This window comes from Azolla caroliniana, unplaced genomic scaffold (genome assembly GCF_043228905.1).
Source record: "Azolla caroliniana isolate FFs.n. ecotype wild unplaced genomic scaffold, voAzoCaro1.0.p SCAF_3, whole genome shotgun sequence".
Classification (NCBI taxonomy): domain Eukaryota; kingdom Viridiplantae; phylum Streptophyta; class Polypodiopsida; order Salviniales; family Salviniaceae; genus Azolla; species Azolla caroliniana.
In genome coordinates, this window is record NW_028230438.1 from 23,424,418 (window position 1) to 23,442,766 (window position 18,349).

General features: G+C 38.4%; 1 protein-coding gene across 1 annotated transcript; it reads right to left on the reverse strand.

Annotated features, from left to right (window-relative positions):
* Positions 1-10,818: 10,818 nt before the first annotated feature.
* Positions 10,819-17,955, reverse strand: LOC147866689 (uncharacterized). Its single transcript, XM_087317143.1, has 11 exons — positions 17,309-17,955; positions 16,916-17,092; positions 14,525-15,299; positions 14,233-14,361; positions 13,854-13,940; positions 13,645-13,736; positions 13,239-13,480; positions 12,597-12,664; positions 12,236-12,482; positions 12,045-12,108; positions 10,819-11,379 (listed from the first exon to the last, which is right to left on the reverse strand). Exons 2-11 carry the CDS (start codon positions 16,994-16,996, stop codon positions 11,230-11,232), a joined length of 1,935 nt encoding a protein of 644 aa, XP_087173269.1. The 5' UTR covers positions 16,997-17,092; positions 17,309-17,955; the 3' UTR covers positions 10,819-11,229.
* Positions 17,956-18,349: the final 394 nt, after the last annotated feature.

The window sequence follows — 18,349 nt, forward strand, 5'->3', positions numbered from 1 at the left end:
AGAGCTTCAACTCTCCTACATGAGTTTGTCAAGACCAGAAGCAAGGATGCTCAAGAAAAGTGACAGAGGACAAAATGGGGACTAATAACCTTACAACGACACCAAAAGAGATACCCGTCATGTAGTTGACAAGTTGCCTTGGCCAAACATGAACTCATCATGGTGGAAAAGGAAATATCTGACATGGAGTTTCATGGAAGCATGGCGCGATGGATTCGAGTAGGGGACAAAACCACGAAAGAATTCTTCCACTCCAAATGCCGGAGGCACGCTAGAACAACGATGCGTAGCTTCAACCGAGAGGATGGAACAACCACTGAGGATGGCGACGAAATGAGGAATATTGCCACAAGTTACTATAAGCACCTACTTACCGAAGATACAATGGTCACAAGGGAAGACATAAGAGAAGATATTATCCTCCAAAGCATACCCGAGAAAGTCACGACGGAAATGAATACATGGCTCATGCGCGCCTTATCATTTATCGAGATATGGGAGGCCCTCTTTGATTTGGATGCAGATAGTTGCCCCAGAATCAACGACCTCCCCCTCACTTTTTCACTTGCCTTTGGGACACTATTAAAGAAGACCTCCTCCATGCATATGAGGAGATCATCACCTCTGGAAACATGCCAGAGGAATCTGGACACGGGATGATACATCTCATTCCTAAAAGTGGTGGGAGTGCCAACGACATTAGCAAGTGGCGGCCCATAACTCTTCTCAATACCGTCTATAAGTTGCTCGCAAAAATCATGGCATGTCGTTTAACACCACTTCTCCCTGAACTCATTCATCCATCCCAGACATGTTTCGTTATAAATCAGAGCATCCTAGACAACCCCTTCTCATTCTGGAAAGCAGTAGCCCTTGCCAAGCGTACCAACAACAAGGTAGCGGTGGTGCTACTAGATTTTGAGAAAGCATATGACAGGCTATGTTGGAACTTTCTAGAAAGTGTGATGGGGAAATTCGGCTTTCAAGAGACATGGATCAAAGGTATTGCAGGACTTTATCGGAATGACAGCAGTTGCGTTTCACTGGCAAGTGAAAGGGGCCCCTTTTTCCGAATATCCCGATCGGTACAACGAGGATGCCCACTAGCTCCATCCATATTTCTACTATACATTGAAGCACTCTCTTTCTTTCTCAGCTCGCGGCATCTCAACCTACGTGGTCTTCCAGTGCCTCATTCTCACCAAAGCATCCTAGATATAGAATTTGCAAATGACACAACAGTCTACCTGCAAGGGGACTTGGAAAACCTCCAAAAGCTAGAAAGTGGGTTAACCGTATTTTGCAAGAGATCCAATGCCATGATCAATTGGCACAAATCCTGTGCAATATGGCTTTCTCATGAAACACATCCTACGTGGCACCCACATCCCGCTTTCAAATGGATCAATCAAGGAGCGAGCACCAAATGTTTGGGTTTCCAAATTGGTTTCAACATACAGCTGGAGACTATGATTGCACCCGTTATCCATTCCATTCGACAAAAGTTGATACATTGGAGTTCGAAAAAATTGTCGCTAGCGGGTCGCAAGTGGCAAATCAGGTACTACTCGCAACAACATGGTACAGTCTATCATGTTGGACAATCTCCAAGGAAAGTATACATAAGATTCAACGACTAGTACGCAACTACATTTGGTCTGGTAAGGAAGATCAGGGAACTCGTGCCAAGGTGGCATGGTCTATACTCACAACACCTAAGTCGAGAGGGGGATTGGGTCTTATTGATCCCCTTTCACAATCAAAAGCCGTACTTGCCAAATTTGTGGTGCGAGAACTCCAACCAGGAAATGACTGTTGGAAACTACTACTACGGTTACGCGTCACTTACTTTAGGCCACGAAAAGGGGTCAATTGGGCCCCCCAAATGGGATGGATTCTAAACACGAATCTCAAACCTAGTTTCTCCTGCCAATTGGAGGATAGATTAAGTGCATCCATGTGGAAAGCATGGTACGACATTAGATGAGGGCTCAAGTGCAATCAACTGAGTTCCGAACCTGCATGGGTCAGTCAACGTATCCTATGGAACCCATGTATCAAGGATGAATCTAATCAACTACTTGGATCAAGTAAGGGGTTGTCATGGGGATACATTACAGAAGGTCCAGGAAAAAGTATAGAATGTTGGAGACAGTTTATGTCACTACCACTACAAGATCAAGCCAACATACTCCGTGGAATCAGGGGCGGATGGACTATGAGATCGGAAATCATTAATGCTCTATTGATTAGGGAAGCTGCTACTCAAAGGCTGACAATGGAGAAATGGATAGGCTACGAGGAGGAGGGATATTTGATCCCGAGAGGTAGGGGAACACCAGATAGGATCAAAGGCTCTAAATTGCGAGACACCGAGCCCACACAGAATCACGCAATTCGAGTACTCACATATACTGGTCATAAATGGATTGTAGACCTTGATCTGATCAAAGTACAACCCGATTGGCACATATGTACTCATGAAAACACATGGCTCCGTAAGGTCTGTTGGGACCCTTTGCAATGGACATGGTGTGATCCTTACACGGGACGGGGCAAGGAAGCAAACCCATCCCTTTCTTCCAATTCACAACTAGTTTGGGTCGCCACATTCTAGCTGCTCAAACCGCCCGAGAGCCGGCTGTTGCAAAGGTTTGGCACACATATCAAGTTCCTCACACAATTATCACTAAGTTTTGGCAGAAAATCTGGAAACAACAACATGTGAGGCGAATTACCACGTTCCAATGACTATTAATACATAAGTCACTACCAGTGGGAGCATGGAAACGTGGGAACCTTAGCTCTCCAAATTGTGTAGAGTGCCCAAATGCAGTAGAATCAATATGACACGCTCTGTGGGACTACCCAACGTCCCATCGAATATGGGGGGGGGGGGGGTTGGCCGCTTGTTGCAATTATGCCAGGTGCAAGGCTCAATCAAGTGGGGTAATATATGTTGGCTATCATGGCAGACTCCAGTTGGCAGATACGAGTATCAGGAGGAGGGGATGTCCACTCAACTCCTCTTAATGACAAATCTCAAGATGTATTGGAATTGATCAACCCAATAACTCTCTGGATTCTATGGAAACAATGGTGTAGACGGGTCTTCTCCAACCAAGCCGTGCATCCAACAATGTTTCTGCAAGAGATATGGAGTTAAATTGTAGCCACTCTAAAGAGCCAATATGATGGCCTTAATGGTGGCTCCGATGGAGTTGAAAGACAACGAATAGCCTTCATCCAACAATGGTTGTCCTCTCCCTTTCTTGAGTCAGTGGGCATCCACATAAGATGGAACTATCGCGTCCCTAGAGGGATTTTTACATAATGATCTCATTTCTAAAAATTTTAATAACTAATGGAAGGAGTATTTTTTTGGAAAAAGAAAAAGGAAAAAAGAAACTTGTCAAAAGCAGTGGAGTTCCTTATGAACTGAATTAATACACTCACATTTATAATATTAGGATGGTAAAGATAAATTGCAATCTCATTTTAATGACTTGTTTTTGCTTGGGATTGTGGAGGTGGGTGTGTCGACCACCCAAAATGGTTTCATTGTGCAATTGGCACACACGAACAATTATGACAAAATGAGGTCTTAAGTGAGGACTTGGTGGGTGGTTAAGAAAGGGGTGCAAACAACCTTTGGGCCCAAATGCTCAAAATTAGCCATGTCCCAAAATCACAAATAGCCCAAAAATTCAAATTTTGGTAAGTGCCCTCTACAATCATGCTTTGTGCTAAAAATGACAGAGGGAAGATTGCTTAAAACTAGACCTAGGAACTTAAAAAAAGCAATGGAGGAGATAAACTAGAAATGAGAGGTTAGGCTAAAAAGCTTTAGGCCATTTTTACATATTTTGGCCCCCAAAACCCCCAAAATGATAGGAAAGAGTATCCCTTGTAGTAGCATAAATATATCAATAAAAAAGAGAAAGTAATTAAAAACACACAAATTTAGTGATAAATGGGTTAAGTTAACTCCTTGCATATTCCACATAGAGGTGGCTTTACACCTTGTAGAATCACGTAAGAACCCTAATAAACCGTTTAATTGATTAATGGTAGAGGCCATCCTCTTATCGTCGCTTAAGGCATTTCTCCACTTTGTTTGTTTTCTTTTCTAATCATGTGTGGGTCATCTTTCACCATCATGGTTATTGAAAGTAATTTTGGTTCCAAGGCTTAAACCTACAATGTCTAATTTGAAATCCATACACTTCAACCCATTAAGCTAGAGCTCAAAATCCTTTTCATTGTTTTTCTTATTAATAATTGTTCCCTTTCTTAATCTAACAACATTGTAGATGTGGATTATATTTGAAGATATATCTATCATCGAGAATTCGTAAAACTCTGCATTCAAACCCCACCATGTATACGTATGCATAGATGTAACTAGAAGAACTTAGCAAAAAGACCTTGATTATGAGATTTTTCTCATGATGAGTTCTTGACAGAGATATAGTTGTTGGACGCTTGATGCATAAAGATTCAAATAAATTGGTCACGATGGATATGACACAAGAATTATGAGAGAACAAAAGTGTAACATTTCAAAGTACACTATCAAGTTAATGAAAAACTATCATTTGTAGAGCGTCAAGTTCTCCTTGTAGCTAAACACTATATAATGATAATTAACTACAACCATGAGAGTAGTTAGAGAACAATCAATTCACCTAGTCCTCTGACAATGGTACAATGACGCATTAAGCCACAACAATCTAGCTAGAGACCTTGAAATCACACTTATTGGCTTCACATATGAGCTCACATTGTAGCCAAACAAGGATACAATAAAGAATTAGTGGTAGGAACTAAGGCAAAGAATTTGTGTGAAGAAAACTCCTTGAAAGTGGTCAACATCAAGAAAAAGTGACCATGGAGTTGGAAGAGTTGAAAAACAGTCAATGAGGCCAAGCTTGATGAATGGCAATTTGTAATGCACCAATTGGAAAAACATTTCACAAAGTTTAAACAACATTACATATATTGTAGTAGATAATATGCAACCTCATGATAGATATCTGCCAATTAATATGAGGGGCTTCACTACAACAAACATGGTAAAACGTTTTCTTTTTCCAAAAAATAGATACTACATGAGTATTACGAAATGCCGTGAGGCAATACATACAAGATGTACCTTTCAATACTGAGTCACTTCTTCTAAATTTTAACTGTTCTCTTAAATAAATACTTCGGTGTAGAGTAGAACCACTCCACCTTATAAAAAATCCATCTATAAAATATGCCTTTGTCCCAAGTGGCATGATACATGGTAAAATGTTGCATTCAATTAGTTGTATTAAGCAAAGCAACTCGGTTGTAGTCTAGCATTGTTTACACTATGGTGAGTGGCTTAGTCACCCCAAAAGTATGCTTACATACAATGCTAAAATGCCCAAGGAAACCTTCCTTAGCTTGACAACTTCAATATGACCAATGCAAACAATGAGAATAAAGATAGGGCAACTATGGTGATTAGGATGATAGCCACAAACTTTACAACATCAATGAACTAATATCCCTAGTCCTAACCAACCCAACCAATCTACTCCCCTCACCTACATAAGACACCCACAAGACACTTTACATTTCCCACCCACTCTCAAATTGGCTCTAACTTTATGTATACGTACATACATACATATAAATGTGTGCATGTGTTGTGTGTGAATTATCAATTAAGTACCTATCTATTTCTCTAAATCTTTGCCCGATACAAAGTGTGAAGTTAATAACGCATTATCTCGTTTTCATTTGAGATGCATTGCCTTTTGAAACCATCATTAAAAAAGAATCATATCATATGAGTTGACTTAGCTGATTGTTACTATTTTATTATAGCTAGAAAGCTTGTGCACGGAAGAGTTTTGCCCCATGAAGCGAAGCAGAAATTGTGATGAGCAAGATGAACATGCTAATGGGAAACTCTCTCCAGAATGAGAAGCTTGATAGAACTAATATTATAAGTTGGAAGTATAAAATGACTCGATTCCTTGTTGAACGAGGATAGTGGGGCTAGATTGATACTTAGTGCACATCATACATGCCAAATCTAAGAAGCATCAACTAAGTTAGGTAACAAGAAGGGACCAGTTATATTATGTACTTAAGTCTAACATAATGTGTACACAATCATATGCTTGGGTATGTATGATATAAAGACATTGAAGAATGTATGGGGAATCTATCTAGGATGTTCATTGCCAACAAAACCAAATGCAGTCGTCAACTCTAATAATAGTTTTAAATGACATGCAACAAAGGGACATGTTTGCCAATGACTGCACCCTCAAGATCAAGCTGTTTGATTCTCTTGCTTCCATCGAGTATTGGTCGATGAGGAAGAGAGATATTCAATGAGCAACCGCTCTAATGTCACATTTTGTTTGACACACTTGAAAGGGCCAAAATTCAGCAATGGTTTACATTGCACCCTCCAATATATGTGCACGAACCCAACCTTCTTTCCTTACTTTGAACCTTCATGGTTGGATTTCTTAACTACCCAAAGGATGGTCCTTATAAACTAGTCAACCTTCCCCAACTTGTGCATAAACATATTGAAGGAAGCTAAAAAATCCACATGACATAAACTTTGGATCCTCTTCTTCTATTTGAAGAGGGTGGTGAATTGATTTTTACAAACAAGGTTGAGCATGGAAATTGTACTCCCGTTCTCTTGCTTACATGGCAATGGGCCAAAGTTCAAACAATCTTGCCAAAACTAAACTTTGCATCCCAAATCTGCAATGTATAAATGCAAAATTGTGTATAAAATTCACCACCCTCTTCTTCTATTTGAAGAGGGTGGTGAATTGATTTTTACAAACAAGGTTGAGCATGGAAATTGTACTCCCGTTCTCTTGCTTACATGGCAATGGGCCAAAGTTCAAACAATCTTGCCAAAACTAAACTTTGCATCCCAAATCTGCAATGTATAAATGCAAAATTGTGTATAAAATTCACCACCCTCTTCTTCTATTTGAAGAGGGTGGTGAATTGATTTTTACAAACAAGGTTGAGCATGGAAATTGTACTCCCGTTCTCTTGCTTACATGGCAATGGGCCAAAGTTCAAACAATCTTGCCAAAACTAAACTTTGCATCCCAAATCTGCAATGTATAAATGCAAAATTGTGTATAAAATTCACCACCCTCTTCTTCTATTTGAAGAGGGTGGTGAATTGATTTTTACAAACAAGGTTGAGCATGGAAATTGTACTCCCGTTCTCTTGCTTACATGGCAATGGGCCAAAGTTCAAACAATCTTGCCAAAACTAAACTTTGCATCCCAAATCTGCAATGTATAAATGCAAAATTGTGTATAAAATTCACCACCCTCTTCTTCTATTTGAAGAGGGTGGTGAATTGATTTTTACAAACAAGGTTGAGCATGGAAATTGTACTCCCGTTCTCTTGCTTACATGGCAATGGGCCAAAGTTCAAACAATCTTCCCAAAACTAAACTTTGCATCCCAAATCTGCAATGTTTAAATGCAAAATTGTGTATAAAGACAATAGAATCATAGCACAATTCGTTCTAAACTTTGCATCCAAATTTTGAATTTTATTTTGCAAATTGTATATAAATAAAATAGAATCATAGCACAATTGATTCTTTCAAACAAAGTAAAGGATTAGGATGCACATGAAATGTGAGGAGATTCTATTCTAATCGAAGATTATGTTACTATAATATTTCTGGTTATACTTATAATCCTCCCTTATTGTAGCCAACAAAAAAGAGAAATTTAAAGAGTTGAACACATGGCCCATTAATCTAAATCAAATGCATGGACCATTGTTTTAAGAGTGAACTTATGTATGCATGCATGTGGACTCAATGGAGAAACCTAGCCACCATTGTTAAACATTTGGTGCTTACAAGATCGTGGATTCATAGGTTTTGTGTCCATCGAAATCCTCCACATGAATTCCCCTCCCCCCATGAAATCAAGCAAGACATGAGCTTTTAGGACACAACCCATTGCATCACATGCTCTCGTTATCCTTTGAAACGCCAAGCCCAATAGAGTTATCTTTTGAAGCAATATGTTACTCGATAAAAACATGCATTTGATGTTGGCAATATTCTTCTTTCTTTCTATGGACACATACAACCAACTTCAAACCACCTTCAACTTGTTTTTTGAACATACTTCAATTTGTGCATTTAATGTACCCTATGTTTTAGGTGATTCACTACAAATGTGCCATGTTGCAATAATGTCACCACATAATTGATTGTTTCTACAAGTCACTATGACTCACCATTATCACTTGAAAAAATTACATTGTCATTTCAACTATTCTTTGTCACCATGCCAATTCGAAGAATAGTCAATGGATAATGGATTGCTGATTTTGAAGAAAAGATAAATTCCAACAATTCTAATAAGTAGAATCACGAAAGCGATGAGCCGACATTTACCTTCATTAAGAAAAAAAGAAGTTATTTGCAATTCTAGCCCAAGTGCATCATGGGCATGGACATCATGTTCACACAAGTCGTTCATGTGATTGAATAAATTTCCTTGACTAGAACAATAATGGGCATATGAATCCCTCTCCACCAACTAGCTGTTGTATTTGGCCAAACTTCAATATTTGCTATTGCTTGTGATTACCTTTGTGTTCATTATCATAGCCTAAGTTGTTATCTCATTATTGGGGTAAATCAACAATTAATCTATTTTGATTAGTGATCAATGCATGGTTTAATTAGTGAGCCCATTAGCCATTCACTAATTAACCAACTTAATAATTAGTAATTATGGGAAAACTAATCAATCAACATACTAGGCATGAAGTAACTTGCTTTCTATTTATATCTTAGTATGCATTTGTTAAGCATGATTAGAACTAAAGGGCATTTGGGTGGATTTAGGAAAAAATGAGGGGAATCTTTACAAATTTGCGAGAGAAAACGGAGGGGGGGCATATCGTTGCGTGTCTCCGTTCTTGTACACAGAATGCGAGCAGTTCCGTAGGGAGACAATGGGAGGTTCTCGGAAAATATAAGCAAACATTTGGGAGGGGGTCACGTGGAACATACACAGAGCATTGTTCGTGTTTCTCTTCTTCGTTTCCAATGTGTGGGAAGCACAGTACGACTGGGGTAAGACATAATAAGTGTGTGGGCCATGTGGGTATTGTGTGTGTTTGTATTTATATATGTATAGAGATATATCTAAACTTTTGATGAAACCAAAGAAAGATTAGTAGTAGAGAGAACTCAAAAGGTCTATCATATACATATGTATATATATAGTATCAAAACCTAAGTGTTTATTGTAATAAAAATTATCAGGAATTGTGAAGTTGGACCGCCTCCCCTGCTCCCCTCCCCCTCCCCCCAAAAAACAATACAAATCAGAGTATTAGTATCTGTAGCAGAATATGAATACGCAGATCAAGAAGAAGGTGATGAAGCAGAGAAATCCCCAGGTCGTCAAAAGAAGACAGGAAAGTTAGAAGTGTTTGGATACATGGGTAAGTCGAACTCTTCTCTCCAACGCCACATTTTGTGTTCCCACTCTGCTGCTTGAAGCAGCAATGGTATCTCTTCTGTATTGTTGCTTTCAAATAAAATGAGGAGAATGAAGGAGAGACCTTTCTTAGAATGCTCACTCACATTTGGGGCCTTGTACATACATAAATGCATAGATATGCTGCTACATGTACATAAATACATGCATACAAACAAGCGTTTGGCCTATATTTAATTATAACAGAAACGTGTGTACGTACATACAAAATCATACCCCAAATGGGCAGAAACATTTGTTTGTTTGTATGCATCTATGTACGGATGTAGATTTGTATGCATTTGCCACGGATGTATGTGTCCATGCATGCAAGTATCATGTGTATGTACACACATTTACATACATATATCATATATATGGACACATGCATACCTATTATGTACCGAGGCCATCCCATCGGACTAATTTGCATCAACCACACATTACTCGATCATTTGCCAGTTGTTGGGCTGGCCTTTTCTGGACACTATCTTAATGGAATGTAATCCATTGACCAGAGCATACATGGAACAGGTAAGTGGTGATCACGTAGTCAAATTAAGACTCGCAGAGAGAGACGTTGGACAGTGATAGTTAATGACTCTTCATCTCACACAATCTGGATGGCTGTAGGCTCAATGAGTCATGACCCACACCATGGGATTAGGGGTGAGGTCAAGTGTGTCCAAGAGTAGACAATGAGAGCCTTGGATCTCATTGACATGACTTTTTAACCTTTGCCCAGTAGTGCCAGTGAACCCATTTCGATGAGGGACATTGTATTATTAATTGGTTTTTAATGATTTATTCCATGACTTACCACTATGTCAATAGGTGAGTTTTGTCCTACTCTACATGCCTAGATTTGCAGGCCGTTTTCTTGAAATGAGAAGCTATGAAGATATGCTTACCAAGGGCATGCATGCCCATTTTGGTGGAAGTCCCATCTCTTATCATGGGCCTTACACACTATTCTAGACATTGTCTCAAGGACATGTATCCACTATAAGAATTTTGTTTGATACACATTTCCCACATTCGATTCCTACATTCATGATTTGTTTGCCAGACATTTCTATAAGGAATATGAAACAAGAACCACAGCAAGTCTTTTGCCATTACTGAGAAGCATTAGAGTTCTTGCATTAACAACAGAGGATGAATGCTGAGGCCTAAAACTAATTGGTATTGATTTCTTGCACATCAAGAACATAGATCCATACAAAAAGGAAGCATTGTAGTGTAGATGCACATAGGTGTATATAATCAGATGGAAATGAAAATTATTTGGTCAAATTTCAATTTTGATCAAGTTTACAGATTTCTTCTGAGCCCTCTTGTACATGTGCCACGGGCGTTTGCCCGACTTTTTTATGGCATAGTGGCAATTAATATTTTTACCAGTGGCCAAAAAATGCACACTGAAAGGGTTTACAATTGTGAAAAAAAATCCTTTGATTTTTTTTTCTAAGGTTGTAAAAACAATGATAAGGATTGAGAGATATACAACAGGTAATTTTTACAAGGGAGGGTCAACAATTATCAGCTGAAAATCAAATTGTAAGTGGGCCATCTCAATTCCTTTGTACAAAGTCCTTCCACTTTCTGTTCTTCACACGATGTTATCAGTAGTTTTGTCATTTGTTAAACCTTTTCGTTGGTCAAGTCTTGCTTGTTTTCTTTATCTATGTTGTGATAGCTTCTTGCTGCTTGACTTGTGCTGCCCAGAAGGTGTGTGCTTTGAGAACACGGTCAAGAAGATCTTGCGGCACCTGCTCGCCCCTGCGTTGATGAGGGGCAATATGTGCGGTATGAACAAGTGTCTTCCATTTGTCCTGTAAAGCAATGCAATTGTAAGAAACCATATTTACTTAATACAGCTCAAGGATATTGTAATAGATAAAACAACACATTGGTTTCGATTAATGCAGGAGCATTGAAATACTTAAAACCATCTAACGTAAATTATTCAAGCACATCACAATACTTGAGAATATTTGCGTTAGCATTCTAGTGAGGCACTATACATTGGATGATTGCATACTACGTGTGGTTTTGGCTTTGAAGCATTTTCAAAGTTGTATGTACTATTGATGACTTGTGCTAGATTTTATCATCTTCCTCGAAAGTCAAGTATGACCTATGTGACCAAGGGAAACATTTCAATGTAGTGCGTGGAGTTGTGAAGTGACTCATGATGCTAGAGAGCCCATGGTAGATAGGTATATATCTTTTCAATGCCCATGGGAGACTGATTGCAATCTATGAGATGGTGCCTAGCCCATGGTGAGGATTGATCCTGGGTTCTATCAATTTTATAAGTTTGATGCTAGAGATAAATATCTTTTTAATGTCCACGGTTCACTGATTGCCATCATGAGATGGGTCCCAGCTCATGGTGAGGATCAGTCCTGGATTCTCACAATTTTATGACTTTGATGCTATGGTGGAAACCACCAAGCCAATGGTCAGAGAGAGAGAGAGAGAGGAGAGAGAGAACCTTAAGATCCACATAAGTTCTGTGCGTAGCATGATCGAATGCCTGTTGCTTTACTTCACGCCACCTGTGTTATACAAAAGCCATGTTAAATGTCAACTGTGTAAAAAAGGCCATATTATTGGTAGAAAAGCAGTATATAAAGACTATATATAAAAGCTGAAGTTCTAAAAATCAATATGTGAATTGTGTACCTGCCAGTTCCAAGCAATTCCACTGCTTGCACTAATGCAGTCACTTCAATAACTGTGAATGGTGTGCGTGTCCTCCGTTTGGTAGAGGTTCCCTGCAAATTTTGTTGAGAAGCCACAATCTCCATTGCTTTAGGATCTTGTAAGACAGGATGTAAAATAATTGGTTCAATAATAGTTAGTGGTTGAATGCTAGGCGACTGATGAATTGCACCCGGTTCATCAAGTATTGCTGGATCTCTTGTTTCTGCTTTATAAGAAAAAAAATCCACATATGGAATGGAACTATGATTTAGCTAATCTCACTTTTCTGGCACATCCGTATGCATAAATTACACATATAGATTAGAATCTATCACTGCACCTGCAGACCTTTCTTCGTTTGCATGGCTTCTATTGCCAATGTTTATGTTTCCACGCTGCAATGCATACCTGAACATTCATACAAGAGAGATTAGTAAAATGGCTACTTGATTCATGTAATAATACACACATACGGCGAAAATTTAGAAACAGGGTGTTCATCTCTGCAAACCAGATGGCATATTTACACACTTTGCCTACGTGCACTATGTTGTAATGAATCTGGACACTAGTGGCTAGATTGTCTTTGAAAAAAGACCAAGCTAATATTTTTATTTATGCGTTGTACGTCATAGGAGGTTGTAATGAATCATGTTATATGGTATTTTTTCTTTGAAACAAGACTGACGCAAGACAGTAATAATATCTTAAGTTTTAACCCGTAGATTTTCGGTTTAGGGTTTAGGGTTTTCAAGGTAATGAAGAGGTACACATTTTTGGAGGTGAGTTTGAATACAGTTTCCAAATATAATGCATACACCAAAAGTTAGCATATACAATCACCTTTATCCTGATTTCATGTTTCTATTTTATAACTGATGATCAGACAACTTTGGAAATGGATTATATCATAAGCCCTAAATATAATTTTGACTTTAATGAATCGTAACTGGAATATTGTTGGTAGGTTTCAGATGCTTACCGTGATTTAGTAGGTTTATCTGTTACATTGGAAAGTGAAGGAAGAGGGTCTTCCAGTTTCATGAGAGCATTATGGCTACAATTTGGTTCTAGCATAAATTCCAGAGAGTCTAGGCTTTCTTGACATGTAACACCCATTTGAGCAAGTGTTGTATTCTCATCAGCAATCTTTTGGCCTTCATGAAGAACTCGGACATGCAATCCACCTGCTAATAAATTTATAGCTGTGTCCATCACTGCTCTCTGTATGAAAATGAATGAAGAATTAGTAATAACAATGAGTTTGACATCAAACATTGTTTTGACAAATTTGGATGTTTTTCGAAATACGATAAGATTTTACTTTCTTTTGTACCATCTGGAACAAAAGACATAGAACAAAAAACAGTGATTTGAAGAAAGTTTGCCTTTAGATTTGCGACAGTTGCAGTTTCTGGGAGATCTATCGAAAGTTCAGGGACCATAAAAGATGTAATGCTCAATCGAATTGCAGGTGCATCTGTATTCATATTATTGTTTATCTAGAGGTTAGTGCTTGATTCTATCTTGCATAATTCGTGACAATGCAATCTCAATATCAATTAATTTCTAGCACAGGAAGGTTTAAGGAACAAACTATGCAGCTCTGGAATCATATTGCTTGTACATCTCCATGATGTATTGGTTGTCTCACTTGGAGAAGATGTGATGCTGTCATCTTTACCTGAAAGATCAAATTGATTTAGAACATGAAAGTCTATAAAAATATCTTTACGTTTTTATTTAACGCGATCATGTGAAGAAGATACTATGTCTAGAAATTAGGCCTATCAAGCACAATTGGGTACACAAATGAAAAGATGCCTGTCTGGTCTTCAATGTTTGGAGATGGAGTCCGTGAAATTATGGACAAGCAGAATTGAAACATGTCTAAAATCAGGCCCACTGAGCACTTTTGAATACACAAATGGAAAGAGATGTGTGATCCTCAATAATATGTGAAAATGGAGGCTTACCATCCGAATCACAAATTGCCTTGGTATTTGGATTGCCTTGGTTAGTGCAAACCTCAGATGACTCGGAAATAGATCTCTTCCTTTTATATTGTAATTCAATTGCTTGGCCAGGTTTCTCACCAACATTGTCTGTTTAAAACAGCTATGATGTCAACTTTACATACTACAAGCACTTACTCCCAATGTAAACACAAGCAAATAACACACACAAGCACATGTGAGTGCACATAATTTTGCACAGTAAAACATGTGTGCATTTTTCATGCATTCAGAAGTGCTATATAAGATGTACCAGAAATGGTAGGGAAACGTTTCCGTTTGGATCCAAGTTGTATTTCACCTTCAGTAGAAATGTCAAATAACCTTGACACCTTCTCTGGTGAAATTACCTCTGGTGAATGCTTATCATCACCATTTGTCAACTTACTCTTTCGTGAGGACTTTTCATGATACACTTTCGTTTCCTCTTCACTTGTCAATACTTCTCCACTACTTGCAGAGCTCACAAGTGGATGACATGTATCATGGATAATTGGGTTTCTTAAAGTTGAGCAAATGGCACCTTTCATGCTATTGCATTTTAAATCATTGTGATTTGTGTCTCCCACTTCATGTCCCTTCATGGGTGCACATCGAATTAAGTATTTTTGGTTCAATAAGTTTTCCATTATATTTGAGGAGACAACATGGCTTGATTGATCTATGTTCAAAGAAACAGTATCATGTTCATCCAATACTTTCTGAGCTATGTGATTATTATTGAAGTTGTCGGCATTTGGTGTCATTCGGTGTTGGCTATTTTCATAATGATTCTTCTTTGCTGATTCAGTTCTACTTCGACCATGCTCTTCATTTGCATCATCTAGAGCATTCTCTGTAAAATTCCGAAGATATTTCAAGGTGTTACTTTCACGCATTTGGAGAGAGTCAGTCTGGCTACCTCCAGTTCCTTCATCAGTGTCTCTTTCTTGAAGAATTTCTCCTGCCACTGTAGCCAAGAGCTCAAAGATGCCCCAGTCATTTGCAGCCTTTTTCTGCTTTGCTTGATATTTACTTGGTCCATGCCCCTAAATCAAATATGTTTTTGTAATCTCTCTCTCTCTCTCTCTCTCTCCCCCCCCCCCCCCCCCTTGTGTGTGTATATTTTTATATATTGTGAGTGCAACCCCATTTAGTTTGGATTTAGAAAATAACTAACAGATTGGCTGTATATTCATGAAACAGCATACAATTCTAACCATTAAACAGAACCTCTTAATATTGAGAGTTAAATGATTCTTCACAAATAGCACATGTAAACGACATTCGTAAGATTGAAATAAATCTTTACATTAGGCGTTCAAGATAGAATAATTGGTGAATTCATAAAATTCTTGGCCCTTAAATGGAATGTATTAATTTGGATCCCGATGATAAGTTATGTACTAATACTGAACCATTGTAGAAGGTGAAAAATGATTGGTGTTTATGTAACAATCTAAATCTTTAAAACTAAGAACTCTGAATCATCTTTGATCTAGATTTCAAATATGAAGATGAACCTAGACCAAAATACTTAATCGTGAAACCTGAACTTAAAACATCTATAAACTCAACCTAAGCCCTAGGATCCCAACTTACACCCTAGAATCCTTGAACCTATCACCAACATCCTTAATTCTTCAACATAAAAGGACTTCAATGTTGAACATTAAATCATTAACCCTAGAAACAACAATTCCATTCCTTAAACTTAAACCATCTACCCTCACCTATAAACACTTAAACCTTCTATCATTTATCTTAATCCAAAAACCTACGCTCTCAATTCTCAACTGTCAACATTGAACCCTCAAATCTTCCATGATGTATATCTTAATCCTAAACCCTACGCCCTCAACTCTTAACTCTCAACACTGAACCCTTAAACCTACAACCTAAATCCTTAGTTCTTAAAAATAAGCCCTTACTCCTTACTCCTCATACCTAAGGCCTAAACCCTTATACCCAGAAATTTAACCCTTAACCTTTACAACTGTGTTCTAAATCCTATGCCCTCAGCCATAAACTCTTAAACCTTAACCTAAACCCTAAACCCTAAACCCTTAAACCTAAACCTTAAACCCTTTCATTAAACTTAAACCCTATGACCTCAACTCTAAATCATTAAACGTACTAAGTTCTTCATCTTTATACCTGTGCTATCCCTCAACTCTAAACACCTCTATCCTAAATACCAGGTTCCCAAACCTAAACCTAAAATTTTCAAAACCTAAACCCTAAAATCTTTAATACTAAAACCTAAACCCTTTGCACAGGAATCTAAACTCTAATCCCTTAAATCTAGAACCTAGAAACTTAATCCTTAAACCTTAACCTTGTATCCTTCTTGCTTACACCTATCCCCTAAACCCAAAAATCATAATCATAAATCCCTAAACTCTAGATCTTAAACCCTCGCACTTAAATCCAAAATCCAAAATCTTAAACCAATCCATATATATGGAGTCCTTTTTCATTTTGTTTAGGGGCGACTGTATAGATCTCAATCTCTAACACATGGCATGACGCATGAAAAGGTCTATATCTCTGTCATCATATATCTCAGACAGATGATAACATAGCAAGCATCATGCATCATCATCTATCATAACCGTATGCCATCATCATCATTCACGATTCATTATTATCTATCAAGACTTACCCTTGACGAGCGCACTGCTTTAGGTAGCGTCCCATCATAGCCTGGAAAACAGATCCTCTGTTGTCGTCGGCGTTGTTGCATTTTGACTTCTTTGTCTCCTCCTTATCTCTTCTTTGAGGCAACTAAAAATATCGTCAGATCCCGAAGGTCTTGATATGCTGCTACGATGAACTGACTCTGAGAAACACAAAACCAAAATAGATCACAATAAAAACCACAATTTGGTTAACAAAGACGCAGAATCAATGCATCAACATTATGTGCATGTATCAATTCAATATACATGAGTAAGGAATTCATTCTATGGTATTGTAATTTGAACAAGATTAATTATTTGATTATATTTGTATAATATACAAGAATCAAAATGATTCATTTCAATGGAATTTGTACCTTCTTGTGCTCTCGGAAGAACACATTCTTGTACCTTCGGTTCTTGATGAAAATCTATGGATCTAATGACATCATACTTTCTTTTTCTTCTATTGTTACTTCGACAAATTAGAGAACTTTTTTACGGTCAATTTCTTTTCATTGAAATTCAAATGCTTTTTGATAACATAATTGATGCGGATTAAGATGGGGATGGATACGGAATACCCATATGGAAAATATGCAGAGAATGGAGAAGATCAGAAGGGATGACTAAGGATAGAAGCAAAGATACACATCAATTAGTGAGCCATTTTGAGAGATTTAAGATGTTTGGGTTTGGAGATCAGGGATCAGGGAGAAGATTAACAATCAAGGCTTAACATGGTCGGATCAGATCAGATCATAGAGCGACAGAAGAGAAGAGATTAGAAAAAGTTTAGGACAGAGGAGAACAGAGATGAAATCAGAACAGAATCAGGAAGTGCAGGGGATGGGCGATTCGGAATCTGAGGCAGATTCGTTTTGAATGAATTGGGTTGCGACCCGATCTTGAAGATTGAGGGGGAAATTGGAGAAAATCAGAGAGAGAGAGAGAGAGAGAGAGAGAGAGGAACAAGAAGGAGGGAGAAGAATAAAAACTGAAGAAAGAAAGAGAAAGAAGAAGAGGAAGAAGAAGAAGAAGAAGAAGAAGAAGAAGAAGAAGAGGAGGAGAAGAAATTAGAGATTGTGAAGAAATCCCAAAAACCTTGGGCCACCGGAGCAGTCGGTCACAGGAAGAAACTACCCGAGGGAGGACGGGAAGGAGCCGGTGAAAGGAGGGGGGATTAACCGGGAGGTTTAAGGGGGGGTTTACATACATAGAGAGAGGGGGCGGGGGCAGTTAGCGAGGGATTAGGAAGGGGGCCTCCATGATCTCAGCCGTTGATCTTGCCAAGTCAGCCCCCAATGAGGGCTCGCCACGTGTCATGGTCCCCACACCCAGCTTTGTTTTATTTGTGTGTGTGTGTGTGTTTTGGACTCATGTGATGAGTGATGATCATCATCCCATGGCCCTATCCT